At 41.1% G+C, this 23,154-nt stretch overlaps 3 protein-coding genes across 4 annotated transcripts; 2 read left to right on the top strand and 1 right to left on the bottom strand.

Moving 5' to 3' along the window:
- The first annotated feature begins 112 nt into the window (after positions 1 to 112).
- Positions 113 to 4,643, top strand: LOC115135576 (alpha-soluble NSF attachment protein-like). Its single transcript, XM_029670401.2, has 11 exons — positions 113 to 310; positions 653 to 735; positions 824 to 940; positions 2,260 to 2,306; positions 2,417 to 2,494; positions 2,619 to 2,674; positions 2,799 to 2,883; positions 2,984 to 3,088; positions 3,179 to 3,247; positions 3,421 to 3,471; positions 3,559 to 4,643. The coding sequence occupies exons 1-11, from the start codon at positions 216 to 218 to the stop codon at positions 3,658 to 3,660; spliced, it is 888 nt and encodes a 295-aa protein (XP_029526261.1). The 5' UTR covers positions 113 to 215; the 3' UTR covers positions 3,661 to 4,643.
- Positions 4,641 to 12,140, bottom strand: LOC115136415 (radial spoke head protein 6 homolog A-like). The gene is made up of 7 exons (XM_029671996.2): positions 11,849 to 12,140; positions 11,535 to 11,763; positions 11,112 to 11,414; positions 10,568 to 11,017; positions 10,337 to 10,481; positions 8,878 to 8,995; positions 4,641 to 8,748 (listed from the first exon to the last, which is right to left on the bottom strand). Exons 1-7 carry the CDS (start codon positions 11,941 to 11,943, stop codon positions 8,508 to 8,510), a joined length of 1,581 nt encoding a protein of 526 aa, XP_029527856.1. The 5' UTR covers positions 11,944 to 12,140; the 3' UTR covers positions 4,641 to 8,507.
- A 2,135-nt stretch (positions 12,141 to 14,275) lies between these two features.
- Positions 14,276 to 22,812, top strand: LOC115135575 (heterogeneous nuclear ribonucleoprotein U-like protein 1). 2 transcript variants are annotated; one of them, XM_029670400.2, is made up of 16 exons: positions 14,276 to 14,375; positions 14,945 to 15,207; positions 15,302 to 15,676; positions 15,770 to 15,986; positions 16,864 to 16,937; positions 17,026 to 17,165; positions 17,303 to 17,402; positions 17,532 to 17,644; positions 17,748 to 18,014; positions 18,119 to 18,241; positions 18,338 to 18,466; positions 19,866 to 20,034; positions 20,930 to 21,187; positions 21,290 to 21,456; positions 21,572 to 21,745; positions 21,840 to 22,812. In XM_029670400.2, the coding sequence occupies exons 2-16, from the start codon at positions 14,982 to 14,984 to the stop codon at positions 21,939 to 21,941; spliced, it is 2,634 nt and encodes an 877-aa protein (XP_029526260.1). In that variant the 5' UTR covers positions 14,276 to 14,375; positions 14,945 to 14,981; the 3' UTR covers positions 21,942 to 22,812. The 2 variants fall into 2 exon arrangements, with proteins under 2 accessions (XP_029526260.1, XP_029526259.1); XM_029670399.2 differs by having other exon boundaries at positions 14,278 to 14,387.
- The last annotated feature ends 342 nt before the right edge of the window (positions 22,813 to 23,154 follow it).

Raw genomic sequence — 23,154 nt, 5'->3', positions numbered from 1 at the left:
AGCAATTTGCAACAGACGAAACACCCAGTGTTGCCTACCATCACGTGTTTTTATGACAGATCACCTGATTTGTACTTCCGGCTTCAGTGTGACGTTACGGTATAATAACAACGGATGTGACGCGTGGCTAAATGTAAATACAGAGCTTACTGTGGTCTGCATTGAATACCACGTACAATTTCCAGAGCTAACGAAGAATAAATTGTTTAAAAAATATGGATAATTCTGGGAAAGAGAAGGAGGCTTTGGCTCTCATCGCTGAGGCTGATAAAAAGATGAAATCCTCACGAGGATTTGGGGCTTTGTTCGGGTATGTGCCAAATAAGTTTAGCTATCCTAGTTAGCTTATTTGATTTGTATTAGCTAGCTACGACTAATTCAGATCACCATCCCATATGTATTTTAACATCAAAGTATGGATCTACGAAAGTACTCACCTAAGAATAATTATATATACGGTGACAACGTTGACTAGTTAGCTATGCTACACCAAATTGTGAGCCACAGGGAGTATTCAGTCAAATATTCCCTTCTCATCTAGCCTGGCTATATCAAATGTGTTCCTTGTTCGTTCATTGCCATGCCAAACATGTTTATTATTGATATGTAGTATTCGTAAGGTCTAAACAGCATTATCTGTGTATTTCTCCAGAGGTTCATCCCGGAAATATGAGGAAGCGTGTGACATGTATGTGAGGGCAGCAAACATGTTCAAAATGGCCAAAAATTGGAGTGGTAAGATTTGGTTTTATAGTGGACATTTAGAACGAGAGGGATTATGTTGGATGTAACCAACCTAATATTGGTTCACATTTTGTTCCAGCTGCTGGTAACGCATTCTCCCAAGCAGCACACCTCCATCTGCAGATGGACAACAAACTTGATGGAGCCATCAACTTACTTAATGCAGGCAATGCTTTCAAAAAAGCAGACCCACAAGGTACATCCCATTTTACTAAAGCGATTACAATTTCATTATCAAAATTATAGTTGGGTTTATGGAACAGACATTACATATAAATTGTATTATATCCTCAATTGTTGAATAATTTGTGCCACTGTGTATGCCCTATTACAGTGGTCACCAACCTTTTGGTCAAGATCACTTTCTGAGTCAAAATGCATGCTGCAATCTACCACTCTGATTTTTAATTAACATGACTTTAAAAAATGTAAGCCTATGCAACAATAACCAATTAAAAACAGTACTGTAGCGATGAGGTTTGCAGTAAGCTATAGGCCCAATACATTATCACCACATACTGGCTTTGCTTTAATTTACCTGCCAATGCATTGTTGTTCGTGACATTTAAAACAATTATATTTCAAAATTTGAGGTATGCTATATGATCACACCAGTAATAGATATATTGTTGTATTACTTGTGAGGCACAGCTGAGTGAGCATACATTTAAATCATTTTACTGGGCTGATGGTGTCTGCATCTGATGGTCAGTCTCAGTGGAGGGAGAGAGCAGTAGACTGAGGATCCGTCTCTCAACATCCCTCCGCTCTCCCTTTCCTCCACTGACCAAAAAGGGACACCGTCTTCCAGCTGATGGCGAAACTCTGCCCTATGCACAAATTCATGTTACTCATATGAACAGAGAAAGTGAAATATTCCTTGAATTTAAAAAACACCCAAGTCGCTAATAATAACAACACAAGCCTATAGATACACTTTCCTACTCATTCATTACTGCTGCACTGCCTGTTGTAATGTTGAGTGGAAATAGAAAGAATGTACATTTTATGGCTTATAAAAGTGTTGACAGTGCTGAGTAAGAACTTAAACATGAACTCACCAATAAAAACAGCAGCTCTTTGCTCTCTAGTCATGGTTTTAAACGTTTTGAAATCTCAGTATAAATTTTGTGATAGATTTATTTTGCCTGCTTACGTTACTGCAGACTCGGTCATCTGAGCAATCTGATTGGCCATGGGTGGCATAGTGCACTTGATTTCCTCTCCATGCCCACCGGGAAGGCAGAGTTTGTACCTTCAGATACATGAAATGGCAACAGTTTGCTTACCTGGCGCGCAGGGCAGCTGAATTGGCTGCACCTACCACCAACAGCCCAAGACTAATAAAAAAAAATAGGAACACAAGGCTTTATCGTTGGGTTTTTTACTGCAATGTTTGGCGATCGACCGGTTGGCGACCACTGCCCTATTAGAATCCTACACTGAAGATCCAAGGTAAACAGTGATTCCTGTTTGACTTCGATTCTATTTGAATGTACTTTTTTATCTCCACAGAGGCCATCAACTGCCTGAACCAAGCCATTGAAATTTACACAGACATGGTGAGAAGCTAGGAGTATTTCTGCATTTACTACACAGTAAAATTGTGCCTAGTGTTCAGGAGCACTAGCTGTATGGTGTTGATTATAATTTCACCTCTTCTGGTCTGCAGGGCCGTTTCACTATTGCAGCCAAACACCACATATCTATTGCTGAGATCTACGAGAGTGAGCTGTTAGATGTTGATAAGGTCAGTTACCAGAGCCTTATAGAGTGTTGTATCCTGTAATGTACTTTTTCAAATATTTCACATATTTCAGCCTTTGATATTAATAAGAGGCCATGACTAGTACATGTGCATCTTTAATCCACAGGCCATTGCTCACTATGAACAGGCAGCAGATTACTACAAAGGGGAGGAGTCAAACAGGTGTTTCAATGTTCTGGCATAATCTCTTATGGTTTTATTGGTCTATTCCATCCCACTTTTCATACATTTCTTTTAGTGTTGTGTGTCTTTTGAACTGATTATTTTCCTGCCAATCTAATTGTAGTGCTGCAAATAAGTGCCTTTTGAAAGTAGCCACCTATGCTGCCCAACTGGAACAGTACCAAAAAGCCATTGAAATTTATGAACAGGTGTGTATTTAACCATGCATGTCTATTAAATGACCAATTAACTGCCATAGTGGGCTTTCCCAATTACCTTTTTTATGAGTTTGTTTCGTGTGATGCTTAGATCGGAACATATGCAATGGACAGCGTCCTGTTGAAGTATGGCACTAAAGACCACTTCTTCAAAGCAGCTCTTTGTCACTTCTGTGTGGACATGCTTAATGCAAGGGTGAGTCTTTATTTTCCTCATACCTACACATCAACACTTTACCTCTATGTAGTAGTTTTGACTTTGCTCTGATCTGTTGTCTACCGTCAGCTGTCTGTACAGAGATATGAGGAAATGTTCCCAGCCTTCTCAGACGCTAGAGAATGCAAACTGGTTAAGGTAGATCTATTATCAAATCATGGGTCACTATGTTTGCGTTTTGTATTTCTGCTTTATTTTCTCTTTGAATGGCTTTAAATCTGAGTGGATATAAAAGCAAACATGACACATTTAATGAGGGATACGTATTGTGACGGTATACAATAAAATGTCTTCTGCTGTAATTTTAACAGAAACTTCTGGATGCATATGAGGAACATGATGTGGATGCATTCACTGATGCGGTAGGTTTTTCTCATGCCATTCCATGATGACAGAATTTCATCTTTAAATTATGTTTGTCTATTAAACCAGTTCTCCTTCTCTAACAGGTGAAAGACTTTGACTCCATCTCAAGATTGGATCAGTGGAACACCACTATGTTACTTCGGATCAAGAAACAAATACAGGATGATGAGAGCGACCTTCGCTAATCCTTCCCCCTGCCAATCCATCAGAACACACCTGGAAGTTTACCACCATATATATATATATATTTTTCATGTCACATTCCTGAATAACTTTCCATTTTTCTCTCTGGCTGGTCTCATCCTTTAATCACAGGCATTGAACCCTTTAAATGAGTGTTTCCTGTCTATCTATTAATCTCTGATGTGTTGTCAAGCAATTAGGGTCCTGGCCCAGACCCCAAAGATAAAACTACTGACAAAATCCTGTGTAGAATAGCACCAGGTAGATAATGAAGTGTAGCTATTAGCTATCCCATCCAAATAAGATGGATAATTACCTGAGACTAAACATTGTCGTGGTTTATTTCTTGTCATGTGTTGTTTTCTGTCACAGTAACTCCACGTCACTCTTAAAGTGCTCATACTTTTAGGTAATGTACGTCCTGGACATTTCCAGAGGCAACATTATATAGTACTGGAACAAACTGTCATGAACTGGTTTGTTAAACAGTGTTTCAGTTGTAAAATGTCAAGGCTTCTAATTTACTTATTTGAAGTATGTTGGGCATTGCTCAATGCTGCTCTTGTTTTAGACAATAGGAAAGTCATCAGCCAAAGACGTTTTTGTTGGGCATCTTATATTGGGTTTCGACTTTGGAAGAGATGGTAAACATTTTTCAACTCTGTAGAAGAGTATACATTATTTCAGAGGAGTCTGCTAGCAGCCATTCCCTTTTTAATTATTTATTGATCTCTTAAATGTTAACATGTTGAATTAATTATTCAATAGATACTATTTATATGTTGTCATTCCAAAGGAAATTGCTTTAAATTCCCACACAGGGAGTTTGATTTACCTCAGTGCTATGGGTAGAACTAAGATGATTCCTAGCAGCCTGACCATGTGCATAAAGGTGGTGGCTTATTACAATCTTGCACATAACCATTTTTATTTATTTCCCATCTTGACTAATCTTTGATTAAACATTTTGTTTTAAATGATCAAATGATCTTGTGGCTTGATTTAATAAGAGGTAACGCAAAGTATACAGTTGATGTCGGAAGTTTACATACGCTTAGGTTGGAGTCATCAAAACTCGTTTATCAACCACTCCACAAATTTCTTGTTAACAAACTATAGTTTTGGTAAGTTGGTTAGGACATCTACTTTGTGCATGACACAAGTATGAAACAATTGTTTACAGATTATTTCACTTATAATTCACTGTCAATTCCAGTGGGTCATACGTTTACATACACTAAGTTGACTGTGCCTTAAAACAGCTTGGAAAATTCCAGAAAGTGATGTCATAGCTTTAGAAGCTTCTGATGGGCTAATTGACATAATTTGAGTCAATTGGAGGTGTACCTGTGGATGCATTTTAAGGCCGACCTTCAAAACTGCATCTTTTCTTGACATTGTGGGAAAATCTAAAGAAATCAGCCAAGACCTCAGAAAAAAATTGTAGACCTCCACAAGTCTGGTTCATCCTTAGGAGAAATCTCCAAACACTTGAAGGTACAACAATCATCTGTACAAACAATAGTATGCAAGTATAAACACCATGGGACCACACAGCCGTCATACTGCTCAGGAAGGAGACGCGTTCTGTCTCCTAGAGATGAACGTACTTTGGTGCGAAAGGTGCAAATCAATCACAGAACAACAGCAAAGGACCTTGTGAAGATGCTGGAGGAAACAGGTACAAAAGTATCTTTATTCACAGTAAAACGAGTCCTATATCGACATAACCTGAAAGGCCGCTCAGCAAGGAAGATGCCACTGCTCCAAAACCGCCATAAAAAAGCCAGACTACGGTTTGCAACTGCACATGGGGGACAAAGATCATACTTTTGGAGAAATGTCCTCTGGTCTGATGAAACAAAAATAGAACTGTTTGGCCATAATGACCATTGTTACGTTTGGAGGAAAAAGGGGGAGGCTTGCAAGCCGAAGAAAACAATCCCAACCGTGAAGCATGGGAGAGGCAGCATCATGTTGTGGGGGTGCTTTGCTGCAGGAGGGACGGGTGCACTTCACAAAATAGATAGCATCATGATGGAGGAAAATTCTATATGTTGAAGCAAAATCTCAAGACATCAGGCAGGACGTTAAAGCTTGCTTGCAAATGGGTCTTCAAAATGGACAATGACCCCAAGCATACTTCCAAAGTTGTGGCAAAATGGACAACAAAGTCAAGGTATTGGACAAAGCCCTGACCTCATCGTACAGAACATGTGTGGGCAGAACTGAAAAAGTGTGTGCGAGCAAGGAGGCCTACAAACCTGACTCAGTTACACCAGCTCTGTCAGGAGGAATGGGACAAAATTCACCCAACTTATTGTGGGAATCTTGTGAAAGGCTACCTAAAACGTTTGACCCAAGTTCAACAATTTAAAGGCAATGCTACCAAATACTAATTGAGTGTATGTAAACTTCTGACCCACTGGGAATGTGATGAAAGAAATAAAAGCTGAAATAAATCATTCTCTCTATATTATTCGGACATTTCACATTCTTAAAATAAAGCAGTGATCCTGACTGACCTAAGAGAGGGAATTTTTACTATGATTAAATGTCAGGAATTGGGAAAATTTGGCTAAGGTGTATGTAAACTTACAACTTGAACTGTATATCCATTACACATTAGTCAAACATCTGTATTACAGCGCAACAGATTAAACAGAAGGATGATGATAGTTAATGATCCTGCTTACTTTCATTTACAGAATGGTTTTTAACCTAATTCACAGGGTTAGCAGAGATTCATAAATAATGAAATGTTTTAACTATTGCGTTACATTGCCATGCATTCTGTGTTTTATTTTTATGCCAAATTAATAAAAAATCTGTCCTTCTTATTCTCTACCTTGTTTCTGTCATGCTCTTTTATGGTTTTAGAGATATACAGTACCAGTCAAAAGTTTAGACACACATACTCATTCAATGGGTTTTCTTTCTTTTTACCATAGTAGAATAATAATGAAGACATCAAAACTATGAAATAACACATATGGAATCATGTAGTGACCAAAAAAGTGTTCAAAGTAGCCACCCTTTGCCCCGATGACAGCTTTGCACTCTTGGCATTCTCTCAGCCAGCTTCACCTGGAATGCTTTCCCAACAGTCTTGAAGGAGTTCCCATATATGCTGAGCACTTGTTGGCTGCTTTTCCTTCACTCTACGGTCCAACTCATCCCAAACCATTTCAATTGGGTTGAAGTCGGGTGATTGGGGAGGCCAGGTCATCTGATGCAGCACTCCAGCACTCTCCTTGGTCAAATAGTCATTGTCCTGTTTAAAAACAAATGATAGTCCCACTAAGCGCAAACCAGATGGGATGGCGTATCGCTGCAGAATGCTGTGGCAGCCATGCTGGTTGGACTCATCAGACCAAAGGACAGATTTCCACCGGTCTAATGTCCATTGCTCGTGTTTCTTGGCCCAAGCAAGTCTCTTCTTCTTATTGGTGTCCTTTAGTAGTGGTTTCTTTGCAGAAATTCAACCATAAAGTCCTGATTCACGCAGTCTCCTCTGAACAGTTGATGTTGAAATGTGTCTGTTACTTGAACTCTTAAGCATTTATTTGGGCTGGTAACTCTAATGAACTTATCCTCTGCAGCAGAGGTAACTCTGGGTCTTCCTTTCCTGTGGCGGTCCTGATGAGAGCCAGTTTCATCACAGTGCTTGATGGTTTTTGCGACTGCACTTGAAGAAACTTTCAAAGTTCTTGAAGTTTTCCTGATTGCTGGACTGTCATTTCCTGAATGATGGACTGTCATTATCTTTGCTTATTTGTTCTTCCCATAATATGGATTTGGTATTTTACCAAATAGGGCTATCTTCTGTATACCACCCCTACCTTGTCACAACACAACTGATTGACTCAAATGCATTAAGAAGGAAAGACATTCCACAAATTAACTTTCAACAAGGCACACCTGTTAATTGAAATGCATTCCAGAAGACTACCTCATGAAGCTGGTTGAGAGAATGCCACGAGTGTGCAAAGCTATCATCAAGGCAAAGGGTGACTATTTGAAGAATCTCAAATATAAAACATATTTTGATTTGTTTAACACTTTTTGGGTTTCTACATGATTCCATATGTGTTATTTCATAGTTTTGATGTCTTCACTATTATTCTACAATGTAGAAAATAGCAAAAATAAAGAAAAACCCTGGAATGAGTAGGTGTGTGCAAACTCTTGACTGGTACTGCATATACTTATTGAAGGCTCACCCCACATGTTCTGACATGGCCAATTAAGGACAGGAGCAATTACTGAGGTATTCAGTTACTTGCCTGCTTCATGTGGAAAGTAATAAACAGTGAAGTCTGCCTTGCCAACACATCTGACTACGGTCTGATGTCTACAAAAGTATGTCAATTAAATGCACAAACATTGTTTCATTAAAACCTGGTATTGGGGTGGGACACTGTTGGATCGTGGTGGGTGAGGGTGGGTTGGATTTGGTAGGGGATCAGTGTGTGTTTTGCTCTCTACCTGTTTGTCTGTATAATCTTTAAAAAATGACTAATAAAAAAAAACATGTACAAGCATTGTTCTCTCAGTGGACATTGCTGTACGAATTGTTTTATTTGCTCTTAATAAATTAGGGGCTCTATTTAATCTATCGCTGAAGCGTTACAGATTCCGCAGTAGAAATGTAAAGGTAATTTTGAGCAGACATAGGCGGCGTTTACCATGAATGCAGTCTCAGCTAAAGCCGGAACATTGCCTTTAAATGTCAATTACGCTGTAAAGCTGAACTTTGCGACGCGGATTGAACAGAGCCCTCGGGCTTTAGTCAACAGTAAATGTTGCCTATTTTGTAATGTAGTGTTTGTTAACTACAAAGTCATCTTTAATCATCCTCTTCTTCCTCCTCCTCTTCATCTTCACCCAAGGCCTCTGTCTCTTCTTGGGCAGCCCTCTGCTCCTCCAGGGTTGCTTTCAGGGCTTGCTCTTCCTCCAGACTGGGGTCCAGGGACTCTGTGATCTCTGGCCCACTGGGGTATTCTCTCTGGGGCATTGTTGGAACAGTTGGGATGTACCCTTCCCCTGCAAATTTCAGGCCCCAACCAATGTAGATGTTCTCAAACTTCCTAATTTAGTAAACAAACAAAAACATATTTATTCGATTGGGGATATTGTCTGTATCCCACAGTTATAATAATATATAATACATTACCCCTACAAAGTTCTACAAATAAATAAATGACACTCAATCTTACTTTCCACTGGCATAAGTATAAGCTCCCGGCCAGAGGTTTGAGCGCAGCACTGCAATAGCAAACTGAGAGATGAGGGTGGAGGACATCTTGGAGCTCCAGGGAGGGGTGTTGGTAGTCTCTGAAATGCATACACATCATGCAGTTGAAAGGAGTTTAACACATAATCATAATAGACATGCCACCAGCATGGAGTGAAAATGTAGGCCAGCCAATAGACTGAGAATAGACCAATGATTATATATGAATGGACAAAGCCATCGCTCACGTGACACCATTCATTCCTATGTGAAGACTCAATAGCGCATTGAAGCCAAATGATGTTGGTTAAGATGGCATGTGATGGAGACATAAAATGTGCAGTTTGAGCTGAAAAAAGGCTATAAGGATACGCCTGACGCCCAAACTGATATAAAATGTCAGAATTGATCAAAATTAGGTTAGGGTCTGGGTTAAGGGTTTGGTTAAGGTTTCGTCTAGTCGGTCATAGCCGCGGGAAGTAGGGGTCCTGAGGGTGCTGCAGCATCCCCTGATAAATTGTAATGCCAAAACTATATATCATTAAAAAAAATGTAACTATGCCTTCATTACTCTGGCCGTCGTGTTTTTTCAGCTAAATCGGTGAACTAAGTCTTTATTATTCCTGGTGACTAATGAGCAGGTCATTATTTTTCCTCAATCCCCCCCCTCCTTCGCCCGTTGGCAGATATTTCTCGACAGCACCCCCAAACCATGGAGTCGGTGTAAGCGTCAGCTGTGTCCTTATAGCAGAGTTTCTAAACCCATAGACAAAACATTGCCAGACTTCTGGGAATGCTTGCGAAGCAGACTTAGCAGACCAGGGTTTGGCGTTTGAGAGGTCAATGAGAGAAGTGAAAAATTCTTCCTTAGTTGTGAATTTTCTCTAAATCTAAAGGCACAACCTCGATTTGAGCCAATGTCATGTGCATTTCAACATGTTATTACTCCAACCTTGTGAAAGTGACACGCTGACACGTTTTTATTTTCATCAAAAATGAGTGCCTTTGATTTGACGGCTTGCACAGTCTGTGTTTCTTGCTACAAGTTTGATCAGGGATTTCTATTGGAGAAGCAGTTTAAGCCTATCTTCATACCCTACTGTCTTTGCTTATTGTCGCTTCTGTTTGAAGCTACTCCAGGAAGTGGCGTTGCAGGCTAGCTCAGTCAGTGCTGCCACCTCTCATTGATTACCTCAAGTTGAAGGCCGACCGGGGTACTGCAGGCTGCCATTAGCAACTAAATTACTGTTATAACTCCTTCTCTGTGCGATTTTAACATAATCTTCAAATGTTATATTTATTTACACGAAGATTGACATATTTCCATTCACTATAATGGGGGTCCTGTTTTGTGCAAATAATGCCTTCAGTACCGCGGTTGGACTTTAACTTCCATGGCTTCAATGAGAGGGGGCAGTTGTTCTCCGCTGGAATATACTGACCTGCATCCTCAGAGAGTGGAGTGAGGAGGGGAGGCCCCACCTCTGGATCAGGCTCATCAGGCTCCTCCTCCTTCTCCTCTTCATCTCCTTCCTCCTCAAAGTCATCCTCAGGCTTGTCAGCCAGGTTCACCCACACACAGCGACCCTAGGAGAGGCCATGTGATCATTTTCAGGGCACAAAAAATGGGTTAAAAATGGCTTGTCAGAATCACATTAGAAAAGGAATGTTACCTGTTGAAGGATGTGCTGGACATGATGCACCCAGGTGGATAGTGATTCTGCCATTTCAGGAACAGGAATTCCCTCAAAGTCAGAATTCTCTTCAAAGCTGTCTCGGGCTCCCTCCTCTTCCTCCTCACCTTCCTCCTCTGCAAACTGATAGAACCCGAGGGGACTGACCTGTGTGCCGGCAGAGATGCGAGCAATTTGGGCTCGCAAATAGTTGGCCTCATTGCCAGGAAAAGGAGGATAGCTGATGATGGGGGCATCCAGTCTCCCTGTGAAGAATTTGCGGATGTGGCGTGCGGCTGTGATCTGGGTGGGAGTGACAGTGGGCAGCTTCACCCAGGGAAGGCCAGGCTCTCTGCACACAAAGTAAGTAAACTTGTTCACACCTGTGCGATTGTCCTCCTTTGGCACCACAGGCGGGGGCTTGAAGGTGGATCTTGGGAGCGTATCAATCTAAAAATGCAAAGTCATCATAAACTTTTCATACAAGAAGAAACGTAATATGAAAGCAACATACTGTAAGACAGTCATGTTTTCAGTAACTCACCACTTCCACCACATCAGCTTCCTCATCATCATCCCGAGGTTCTCCATCTCTTTCCTCATCTTCCACTGTTTCCTCATTACCCTCTTCCTCCTCCTCCCCCTCTCTGTACTCGCACTCAGCAACAAGATAGTTGCCCCCTGTGCCCAGGATTTTGCCCCAAAGTCGGCAGCGCACTAGCGGTTGGGAATCCACCAGCTGCTTGAGTGCCAGGAAGACCATCAGCATCTCCTCTCTACCCAGTCCCACTCCAGCCTGCTCGAGGAAGAAGCCAAGCTCACTCACATTGGGAAGCGGTGTTTCTACCTAATGAGACACAGACGGGTTGAAATAATTATTGATTACACTATACAACTTGCTCATTCATTCCCCAAATCAGTCTTGGTAAAGTGAATGTGCAAGGACCTGGGTCATTTCTTCTCTTACCAGTTCCTCCTCTTGTTCTCCATCATCACCCCCTCTCCGTGAAAACAGTAACCTCTGCTGCTCAGCCAGGAGCTGTGCAGCCGTTGCCAGTGGCATGTCTCTCAAGGTGCTCTGCTTGTCCTGCAGAAATTCCTGCTTCACCTCACGGCTCATGTCTTCAATTATGTCAACCACATTTTCTGGACGCTCATCCATCACCTTGGTCAGTAATCGTGAAAGATGGTCATAGCTGGAAAGGTTGGAGAACAGTGTCATACTCACTTAACTAGCACGCCACCTTCACTACCCACCATGGCAATCATATAAATACTCACAGGTTGAGGTTGCTTTTTGTACTATTCTTGAGCATAAAGGCCTTGAAGCAGATCGCTGTGTGCTCCCTTTGGTTGTTCAGTGCTCCCTCTGCCATTTTTCTTGCGTTCCTAACAACTCAACAGAAAAACGGTCCTGTGGTGAAAACAGATTGCTAACACCCAATACGCACCACTGTCGTGGTTAAGTTAAGGTTGTTTATCAACACTTTTCCCAAACGTTAAAACTTCCAAAATCTCAAAAGATAGCCATCGGGGGGATGCTAGCTATCCGAGTTCTTGTTCTTCACCAGTAAAAAAAAACACAGGGAGCAGCCCGTTGCTAGGGTAAACAATACTGTTGCTGTGCTCGTGGTACTTTGCTACAATAGAACGTCCATCAAGCGGCAGCACATCCATCACCCCTGGCACTGCTGACCTGCAAACCGCCAAAACGGATCCTTAGCTGACCCCCACTAAACCCTTAACCCTGACCCTAACCAATTCTGAAGTTAAATGTCAGTTTGCAGGTCAGGTGTGTCTGTATAGCCTTTCCCTTTCCCTCCTAAAACAGTCTTGAAAAGTTAAATGACTTGCAGGCATTCTCAATCAAAAACCTTAAATAACTGTTGAATTCACCGTCCACCTTTGACAGAGAGGTGATCAGTATATGCATAGGCTGTACGTTGTTTGTTTCAAATGGGCCACAATGAAAAGACATGGGACAATTATAACAAACAAAAAGCAGTTTTCTTTTTTTTTTCATGACAGAGATTTTCTGAACAAGAATCAGTGTCTACTTTCAATAGGTTCATGGTGTTAAGAGCCAGTACAAATATAGAGGTGCAGTCACAATTTTGCAACTGTTCATCCTCAATTTATAATATTCTTCTTTACGCCCTTCCGCGAATGGAGCATAATTCAGCATTTCCTGTGCCAGTCTCAGGTTCTGTGGTACTGTCTTTCGATGACCACTTTTAATTGGTCAGTGACATCTGAAGGTTCGGTAGGTGTCTCCTTCATTGGCTCCCACTGTCTCTATAGGGTCAATCCACCTGGTAGAAACATAATTGAGTTATATTATATACCATCTATCTACAGTATATCTAATAATAATTCAGCATGGCTGTCATGAGTGTCATTTTGAGGGGATACCCAGAGTGACTGTAGATGATTCTGCTCGTTATCGGTTGCAAGATACCAGTTGTGTCATTAAATCTATACCTTTTCAAAACTTTCACATGAATACAACCAACCACTGTACCAAACAACTGAGACAAACAACTATAGGATTACCTGTAAACAATTATGTCTGCAGTTTCCTTTTGTCTAGCGGGGGCTGCTCCTCCATGGGCTCCTCTTCCTCTTTTGTATTAGGCACAACATGCTGGACTGGTGGCTCTGGCTCTTTCAGCGGTGGTGGAAAAGGTTCTTGTTGTACCGGATGGGGTACGGATGGGGCCCAGATGGGTCGCAGATGTATGGTCAAGTCCCTGCAGTGGGATATGGGATGGTTGATTTCAATCAACCTGGATTCGTATTATTCTGTACGTAAATCTGATGCATTTTAGTATGATATGTAACGTTTCATATGTTATGTATTCATTTGTGATGTCCATCACCCATTTCGTATGATATGTTACGGATTATATGTATTATATGTACTATATTATATGTATTATATGTATTATATTATATGTATTATGTATTATATGTATTATATTATATGTATTATATGTACTATATTATATGTATTATATGTATTATATTATATGTATTATGTATTATATGTATTATATGTATTATATTATATGTATTATATGTACTATATTATATGTATTATATGTATTATATGTACTATATTATATGTATTATATGTATTATATTATATGTATTATATGTACTATATTATATGTATTATATGTATTATATTATATGTATTATGTATTATATGTTATGAATTTGGCTTAAAAATCCTTCTTTAACCTGTCTCCTCCGTGAAAGCTATGATCTATTCTTGATGTCACTTGTTAAATCCACTTTAGTATATTTTGACATTGAAAAAGCATATGATACAATGTGGCGGGAAGGTCTACTGATTAAATTGAATGGGTATTATAGGGAGAATGTACACCTGGATTATGGATTTCTTGTTTGACCGAACCTTCCAGGTCAGGGTGGGATCGGAGTTATCAAGAGAATATGAGTTGGAAAATGGAACTACACAGGTTGGTGCTATTAGTGCTATCTTAGTCATGTTGATGATTGATGATCTCTTTCTGGATATCGGACAGGGGGGCCTTATATGCAGATGATGGTTAGTTAAGAGAATATGGAGGCATAGATAGGTCGTGACCGGTCTCACACTCCAGGACAGTAGGTGGCGATGTATGCAGCTGTCAGTTGGTAGCTATTCGCCAATAAAAACTTAAAGAATAAGAAACAGACAAAACAGCGCAAAGATGTTTACAGCTTCGTTAGCGACAGAGTCGTCCATTTTGTTTTAGTTGAGTTGGTCGCTGCATGAATCTCTAGCAAGGACATTATAGGGGTGAGGAAAGAGGTTAGTAATGTAAATTCACATGACCTAGCTACACTATACTATCTATGGGCTCTCGAGTGAAGCAGCGGTCTAAGGCACTACAGACCCTGGTTCGATTCCAGGCTGTATCACAACCGATCGTGATAGGGCGGCGCAGAATTGGCCCAGGGTAGTACGGGTTAGGCCGTCAATGTAAATACGAATGTGTTCTCAACTGACTTGCATCATTTAAATAAAGGTTAAATAAATAAAAACATTATTGTATACAGCTAGTTATGTTGGTGTGACGTCAGACCTAAACTGGTTCTCCAGTAGAAATCTACCTAGCTAGCTAACTTTAAGAAAACTGTTGGATTTTGACCCGTGCGTTGTTTCGCAGTGTATTGTATGTTTTTGCTACGCGAGCGATGTCCACGCATGGTCTTGTAATGCAACGAAATAGCGAGCTAGCTAGCTCAGGTGGGGCAATAATGTGTAACTAACTACAGTAAATAGCTAGTTTAGCTAACGTTACCACTACTAGGCGGTTAAGTACATTTCTAAACTGAATTCCTTGCCTGTGCATTAATTTCGTATAGATTGGAATTTCTGATCACTGAAGAAGTTGCATGAAAAATGAGTGGAATCAATGTGAAGAAGCTCAAAGTCAACGAGCTGAAGGAGGAGCTTCAGCTGCGAGGCCTGGATACTCGTGGGCTGAAGGCGGATCTCGTCATAAGGTTGCAGTCAGCACTTGAGGCCGAGGCTGCAGGTGAAGGGGATGGGCCACCGATTGCCGATGTTGGGGAGGAGGGGGATCAGCAAAACGATATTGGCGGAGACGCTGGAGATGGTGATGACGGTATGTTCACAGATTGTTTTCAGATGAAACTGCTGTGCTACTCCAAATATGTAAAACAAGCAGCTTGTGATACTGACACTGTTTTCTTTTTTAGTTAAAGATGATGGGGAAGAAGAAAAATATATTAAGGACAAGGAAGTGCAGTTTGTCCCGCAGGCTGATGAGGCGAATGGTGATAACGAACAGAGTGAAGCAGACAGCCGGGATGGGGCGCAGATGTATGGTCAAGTCCCTGCAATGGGATCTGGGATGGTCGATTTCACAGAAGATGTGATGGAGCCACAGATTCCGCAGGCGTATGAGTCAGACAAAAGACAAGAGCCAGAGCCACAGGTGCTAGAACCGGAGATGGAGGAACCGGAGATGGAGGAACCTGTGCAACCAGAACCTGTGCAACCAAAGCCTGTGCAAAAAGAGCCACTGGAGTCGGAATCAATTGAGCCTGTGGAGATGCCTGAAATTAAGCCAGGTCAGTAATAACTTGTTCATGCTTAGTATATTCTCTCAATTCACACTGTTGCTCAAGCAGTAATTATTGACAACATTGACCTCATTGGTGCAGAGGAGTTTGTGATGAAAGCAGAGTTGAAAAAGGAGCAGGAGCAGTTGAAGGAAGAGAAGGAGCCCCAGCAGCCAAGGGCTCATCATCCAGAGCCAGCCAATGAATGGGAGGCTGAGCAGGCAACCCAGGCCAAAACGGAGGATAACCGACACAACCGTAAGAGGCCATACGATGAAGGCCGTGGCTATGGATACTATGAACATCGGGAGGAAAAAAGGTGTGTTAAAATGTTTCTAAGTGGAACAAGTTTGAAATAGGGATGGGGGTTTAAAATAATTTCGCTATTCGAATAGTATCATGAATTTTTGTTGGATATCCGGATATTTGAAATGCATGTGTTGTTTAAAAAAAACCTGCTGTGCGAGGGGAAAGGCTGGTGCTCTATTGCTGCATCTGCGGAGGTGCCTGTGAGATTGGAGCGAGCAGATGGAGGCATAGAGAGCCTCTACTTGAGTACAGCCAAGACTACCTAACTTGTAGCAGCCACAATGTTATTTATCATCCCAGATAACAGTGCCTGTCTTGACTGGAGTAGCCTAGAGAGGCTAGCTACACTGTATAGCTAGTTGAGGCCACATTTAGTGATTTCTCCCCAACCCCATTTGGATAAAACAGCCTACCTGTTGGTTGCTCGTTGTAGCCTACTCCTTCTAATTTCGCTAACTTTTAATTCAGTCCTTTTTATTCCGGTTTGCATTGCAATAGTGAACTCTCACTACTCTTGTTACACATTGAGCCGCTTTGATTGGCCAACATAAACAACAAGCTACCAACGTGAAGGCTATCAGTATTTTTTGTTTTATGAAATAAAACATTTGAAATGTCATGGTAGGATACTTGTATGGATACTTGTATGACATGTATCACATGGATATTATAATTTAATTTAGAATAAGCATTTCCAGTGTTAAAACAAGTCGATAAAATGTTTTGTCACAACAAATTATACTCACACAATATTCCAATACTAACGCCGTTTTGGATATTCCAATAACTGTGCACATTGCTAGTTTGAAAACTATTTCACTAAAGTGTCTTGAAAACATTCTATAGAACTACACCTCTAGCTTATGCTCCACACTCCCGTCACACAGGGGACGTTCTCCCCAGCCTCCAGCAGAGGAAGAGGAAGAAGATTTTGATGACACTCTTGTGGCCATCGATACTTGTGAGTGAAAGTACTATGTTTCGGGATTGTAGTAGGATTTTTTTTAATGGTTTATTATTGACTTTTGATGAGGTTTTGTTTTTTGCAGATAATTGCGATCTGCACTTCAAGGTATCACGTGACCGGTATAGTGGATACCCGCTGACCATTGAAGGTTTTGCATACCTGTGGTCAGGTGCACGAGCTTCCTATGGCGTCAACAAAGGGCGTGTCTGCTTTGAAATGAAGGTATTTCCTTTTTAAATGAAGTTGCATTTCACTTAGGTGCTTTGCAGATGGAATATTCCTTTTTATTTATTTTTTGCTGTCAAGTCTCATTCGATTTTTCAGAAAATAATAATTTGGTGCATGTTTTTCTTGCCCAGATAAATGAGGAGATCTCTGTGAAGCACCTCCCCAGCAGTGAGCCTGATCCTCATGTAGTGCGCATTGGCTGGTCTCTGGACACCTGCAACACACAGCTCGGTCAGTGTTTTTTTTTTTTAAGCGCTTCTGTACTTGAGCTGGAACACTTGGGATTATGTCATTGTTACTATCAACATTTCATGTGATTTGAAACAACACACAAACTCCTGTTTTTACTGCTTATTACAGGTGAAGAACCGTTCTCTTATGGCTATGGAGGAACTGGCAAGAAATCTTCCAAGTGTAAATTTGAGGATTACGGGGAAAAGTTTGGTGAAAACGATGTCCTTGGGTGCTACATTGTAAGTCTTTGTGATGGTGCAGAAGATTCACTTCGATTCATCTTACTCATAGAAGCTGAGTACTCAATAAGCCTAAACGTTTTCCTCTCCATGTCTTGTTCAGGACTTCGATAGCGGTGAGGAAGTGGAGATGGCCTTCTCAAAGAACGGCAAGTGGCTAGATGTGGCCTTCCGTGTGTCACGGGAGGAGTTGGCTGAGCGGCCACTCTTTCCCCACGTTCTTGTGAAGAACTGTGCCATTGAATTCAACTTTGGCCAGAAAGAGGAGCCCTTCTTCCCCCTGCCTGAGGGATACACCTTCATTCAGAACGTCCCTCTGGAGAACAAGATGCGGGGGACTGTTGGGCCTGCCTCCAAGGCTGACTGTGAGGTGAGTGCCAGCCATGTTGGATCACAAAAAAAAAAATATTCTGTCATCAGTAGCTGTGAGGTGCCATGACCAATTGCATGTTTGACCCTCTTGTTTTACCTCAGCTATTGATGATGGTTGGTCTGCCTGCGTCTGGGAAAACCACTTGGGCCTTGAAGCACGCGGAGGAGCACCCTGCAAAGAAATACAACATCCTGGGCACCAACGCCATAATGGAGAAGATGAAGGTCAGTTGTAATCTTTGTTTGAACACAGAATCCTTTAGTCTTGGTCTTTTTTAGTGTCACGTTCCCCTCTAACGTAATGAAAACCTCCACCCTCAGGTGATGGGGCTGCGGCGTCAGAAGAACTATTCAGGTCGGTGGGATGTCCTGATCCAGCAGGCCACACAGTGTCTGAACAGGCTGATCCAGATCGCTGCCCGCAAGAAGCGTAACTACATCCTGGATCAGGTACTGTCTGATTTCTCATCCCATGCTATGTTTTTGTGCTCACCCTCCCTCCTTTCCAACCCTGCCCACTGTTGTTCACTGATGCACATGTCCATTAATGCACTCTGTGATGCGGTCTCTCTAGTGTAGAGGCCTCGATCAACATCTGAACTCCTGGAAGTTATCACCCTGAACATGCTGCTGAAAACATTCTTTCTGTTTTGCTTAAATGAAAGCGGTGTTGCAATTGTATGTTTTTACTCAATATTTTTTGAATATCCTCCCTATGTTCTGTTCTTAAAGAGCTATAAGCTGTACAAATAGTCCATGTCTATAATAAGATGTTGAAAAACAAGTAAACACTGCCGGGTGGTGAGTAAGAAATACACCTTCTGTTGTTCGTTAACTGTAAGATTAGTTCAAGTTTAAACTCTCATCACCTCTGATGTATGATAGTTGATTTATACATACAGACAGCATATGGAACTTTTTTTTAAATGTTGTATGTTAAATAAATAAAACATTAAGGTAAGTGAACTAACATGTTTGAATTTTCAGGGCGTTTGCTCAAGTTACTCAAGGTAGGTGAGGTCCTGGACGTTCTAATGGGTGCCACAGTGTGAGTGAGTATTGACAGGTAGGTTTTGTCTGTTGTTATTGTCATGAGACAGTTGGGCTATTGACAAAAAAAGGTAAGTTCTGGTAAGTAAATGGGGACCCTGTTATTGTAGGTGAAATATTACCCAACTTTTGATAAATGATCAATTATTTGTTGATCTTTTTTTTTTTTTTTTTTTGAGGTCATTATCAGAGCAGTGGCGTAGCAAATACCTGCCACATAGAGAATAGAAAAACAGTTCATTGATTGTCCTTAAGGGTTTACCTGGAGACAATTCAATTGATTTGACAGATTTAGTTTTTCTACTGTTAATTATATGGAAGTGAATGTGAGCTGTGTGGCAGAAGGGATTAATGGGCACATTCATCTATTTGCTCAACCTTGTAAGGGTGCGTTGTAAACATGGCAAAAATATATTAAAGGATGCAGCATATTTTTGTAAAATATATATTTTTTAAACGCAACTGTTATTTTGTCATGTAGAATCTGGCCTTAGGTAGCTAAAGCTTTCAGCTTTTCATTGGAAACGTTGACCAGTTGAGAACTTGCAAGAATTTAGCCAATAGATGGCTAACATGGGTCCCCAAAGTTCTTTCTCCCAGGAAATGTATTCCAGACACAAAAGTAAGTTGTTGGGTTGTGAGAGAACCATATGTAGTTCCAGAACAGTATGGGGGGGAACTCTCACTTTCATCGTTGCAGGAATCCAATTTCCCTCCTATGGAACGCAAAGCCATAACAAAAAGCAGACAAGTGAACAATAACAAACAGCTTCTACTTTTTTCTTGTCAACTTTGCTAGACAAATGTATATGGATCAGCCCAGAGACGAAAAATGCGTCCTTTTGAAGGTTTTCAACGCAAGGCTATTGTAATATGTCCCACGGACGAGGATTTAAAAGAGCGAACGTTAAAGCGAACTGATGAGGAAGGGAAGGATGTGCCCGATCATGCTGTATTAGAAATGAAAGGTAGGAATTCCATGGATAACAAAAAATTAAAAACCACACAAAGACAATGCATTTCCTATGTTTTTTGTTGTTGTTTTATCGAAACTTGGAAGATCCCACCCGTCCCCCGCCCCCCTTCAAAGAGCTATTCCCACTATTTCCCCCTTTATCATCTATCATTCTCTTGTTTTTTTTAACCATTTCTTTCATCTTTCTCATTCATCTATTTAGCACTGCAAACTCAGGGTGCAGGGGATTGTCCATTTCAAGTGTGGTTTGGATTCTGACCCTTGAAGGATGAGATTTTTAATAGATTATCAATTGAACATTTTAACAAAACCATTGGCAGTAATATTTCCAGTACCAGGGGAGTGGAAAAAAAATCCACATTTATTACTTAAGGACTAACTGAGGACATACGCCCACAGGCTATGCTTCCTTCCGTAAGCTATGCTTGTGGTTTACAACTGAAAACTCTACATATTCATCACTCTCCTTAGTTTTGTTATTTTTCTATGGTCTCCTGAGTGGGGCAGCAGTCTAAGGCACTACAGACCCTGGTTCGATTCCAGGCTGTATCATTACCGGCCATGATTGGGAGTCCCATAGGGCGGTGCACAATTGGCCCAGTGTCGTCCAGGTTAGGGTTTGGCCGTTGTAGGCCGTCATTGTAAATAATAATTTGTTCTTAACTGACTTGCCTAGTTAAATACAATTCCTCCCTAAACTGGAGCAAATTCTCCCCTGTCCCTTGAGGTAACGTTTTGCTATAATTCTGGTATAACTCTCCCCCACTTCCCTCTTTCCCTTCCTACCTCTTCCTAGTATTGTCTATCAGATAGTAATAATGATTTTCTTTCTTTCGACGGTGCCGCTATACTCGTCCTGACAACGCCTACCCCTCTGCTTCCTGTAGCCAACTTTGTGCTCCCAGAAGCTGGTGAGTTTCTTGACGACGTGACCTTCATCGAGCTGAAACGAGAAGAGGCTGACACGCTGGTAAAGCAATACAATGAGGAGGGCCGCAAGGCCGGCCCACCCCCAGACAAACGCTTCGACAACCGCCAAGGAGGATTCCGTGGTCGTGGTGCACCCTACCAGCGCCATGACAACCGTGGTGGCCCCCAAGGGGGAAGGGGAGGCTATCAGAGTCAAGGTGGCAACTTCAGAGGAGGTGAGGTGGAAGGTGTCTGTGGAATTTATTTAGTTTTAAACGTTTTTTTTTTTTTTGCGTGTTAGTGAGCCTACTTAACTGCTTTTGCTTTACACTTTACAGGGTATAACCATGGAGGCTATCAGCAGAACCGCTGGGGGAGCAACCGTGATGGTGCTGCAGGAGGACAACATGACTACAACCGCAACCAGCAATCTGGAGTGAGCTACAATCAGCACCGCCAAGGACAATATAACAAGGGAGGCACTGGGAGTTACAGCCAAGGACAGGTAAACTGTGTTAAATGGCATCTCCCTACATGTGGTTCTCCCTCTGGAATTTGTTCCTCTGTCAACTCTTCACCAGTGCTTCAAACTTTCTGACATCGTATGTTTTAATTTGTAGACACAGACATACAACCAGGGATACAATCAGGGCAACTACAACCAGGGTTACAACTACGGCAGCTACAGCCAGTACCCAGGTTACAGCCAAACTCCTGCCGCCTCCACTGCTCCTGTTGCCACTGGACAGACCTACAACCAGCAGCAACAGACCTACAACCAGCAGTATCAACAGGTGAGTCGGGCCAACCTAGTTTCTTAGGTTGTCCCATATATCATGTTCACCTGTCTAAAGCTCTGTTGATAATGTCTTGCTCTCTCTTATCCAGTATGCACAGCAGTGGCAGCAGTATTACCAGAACCAGAGCCAATGGAATCAGTACTACAGCCAATATGGAAACTACAGCCAGGGTTCTCAGGGCACACAGTAGGCATAAAGTAGTGCGCTGATGAGACGGATCTTATTCCCTCAGCAGCATTCCATTGCTTATCCTGCCTGCAGGCTAGACCTCTGCATTTTCATTGTCATTACATCTCCTTAATGATTAGCCTGCACTTTCTTATAGCTTACATTTAAAAAAATGTTTAAGGGTCCAGTTTTTCTTCCCTGCCTTTTTAGATACAGGATTTTTATTCTTGCCACGCCACGACGTTAGCATTATGTTTGCAGTAGGTCCTGCAACACTTTAGTAACACGCAGCTTATTTTTCTTGCCTGTTCTAGATGTTGGCTATTTGAAATGAGCAACAGAGGTGTAGTTTAACATGCAGATGTAGGACAGTTTAGTGTTGCGCAGTGAATGTTTATTAGAGCTCATAAAAGGTAGCTGGGATTTGCATGTGTACATTTCAATGTGTTTTTAAGAGATGGAATATTTTTGGACAACATTGTTTTTGTTTTCAAATTTTGCTATTGACATGACATTTTTTAGTTTTAGATCAAAGAACCATAAGTTTTCAAGAAATTGGTGGAGTCTGGACTTATTATTCTCGTTTTGAATTAACCATGAATATTTTGCCCATATTTATTGAAATTGAAGACTGACATTCTGATGACTTTTTTTTTAAATAAAAAGAGAGATTGTAAAACCACATTTACCAGCATTTTTCACACCATTTAAAATATTCTGTAACATGTCCCTAAAGTCATTTTTGAATCTTGTGATCAATAACTAGTTTGTGTGGTTGTAAAACTATATAAAATGTATGTCAAACAGTATCTGCATATGGTTCTGTGTTCAAACTAAATGTAATCTTTTTGTATTTGAGAATATAATCTGAAGATTTTTACTTCAAAATGTAATTTCATTTGGTTGTCTCTTTTTTTTCCTGTCTTGTTTCCTTGAGTACGGCTCACAAAAGTCCAGATTTTAATTATGGATCATTACAAGAACCACACAGCTATAACATTGGACACCTAAAAGTTAGTGTTTTTAAAGGCACATTGTAAAGAAGTAATTAGGTGGCTTGGGGTTAAACTTCCTGTAATTCTCACAGAAACCACTTTTTCCACACTTTCATTGGCTGCCACTACTCTTGCTTAACAAAAAAATGTTATTTGTCTCATCTCAAAACAATTTTGCGTACATTGATATAATAATTCCCCCCACCCCATCATAATGAGGATATTAATAGTGAGATGTGT

This window comes from Oncorhynchus nerka, linkage group LG10 (assembly GCF_034236695.1).
Source record: "Oncorhynchus nerka isolate Pitt River linkage group LG10, Oner_Uvic_2.0, whole genome shotgun sequence".
Taxonomy (NCBI): domain Eukaryota; kingdom Metazoa; phylum Chordata; class Actinopteri; order Salmoniformes; family Salmonidae; genus Oncorhynchus; species Oncorhynchus nerka.
Note: the sequence above shows the minus strand (reverse complement) of the source record. Positions and strands in the feature narration are given on the sequence as shown.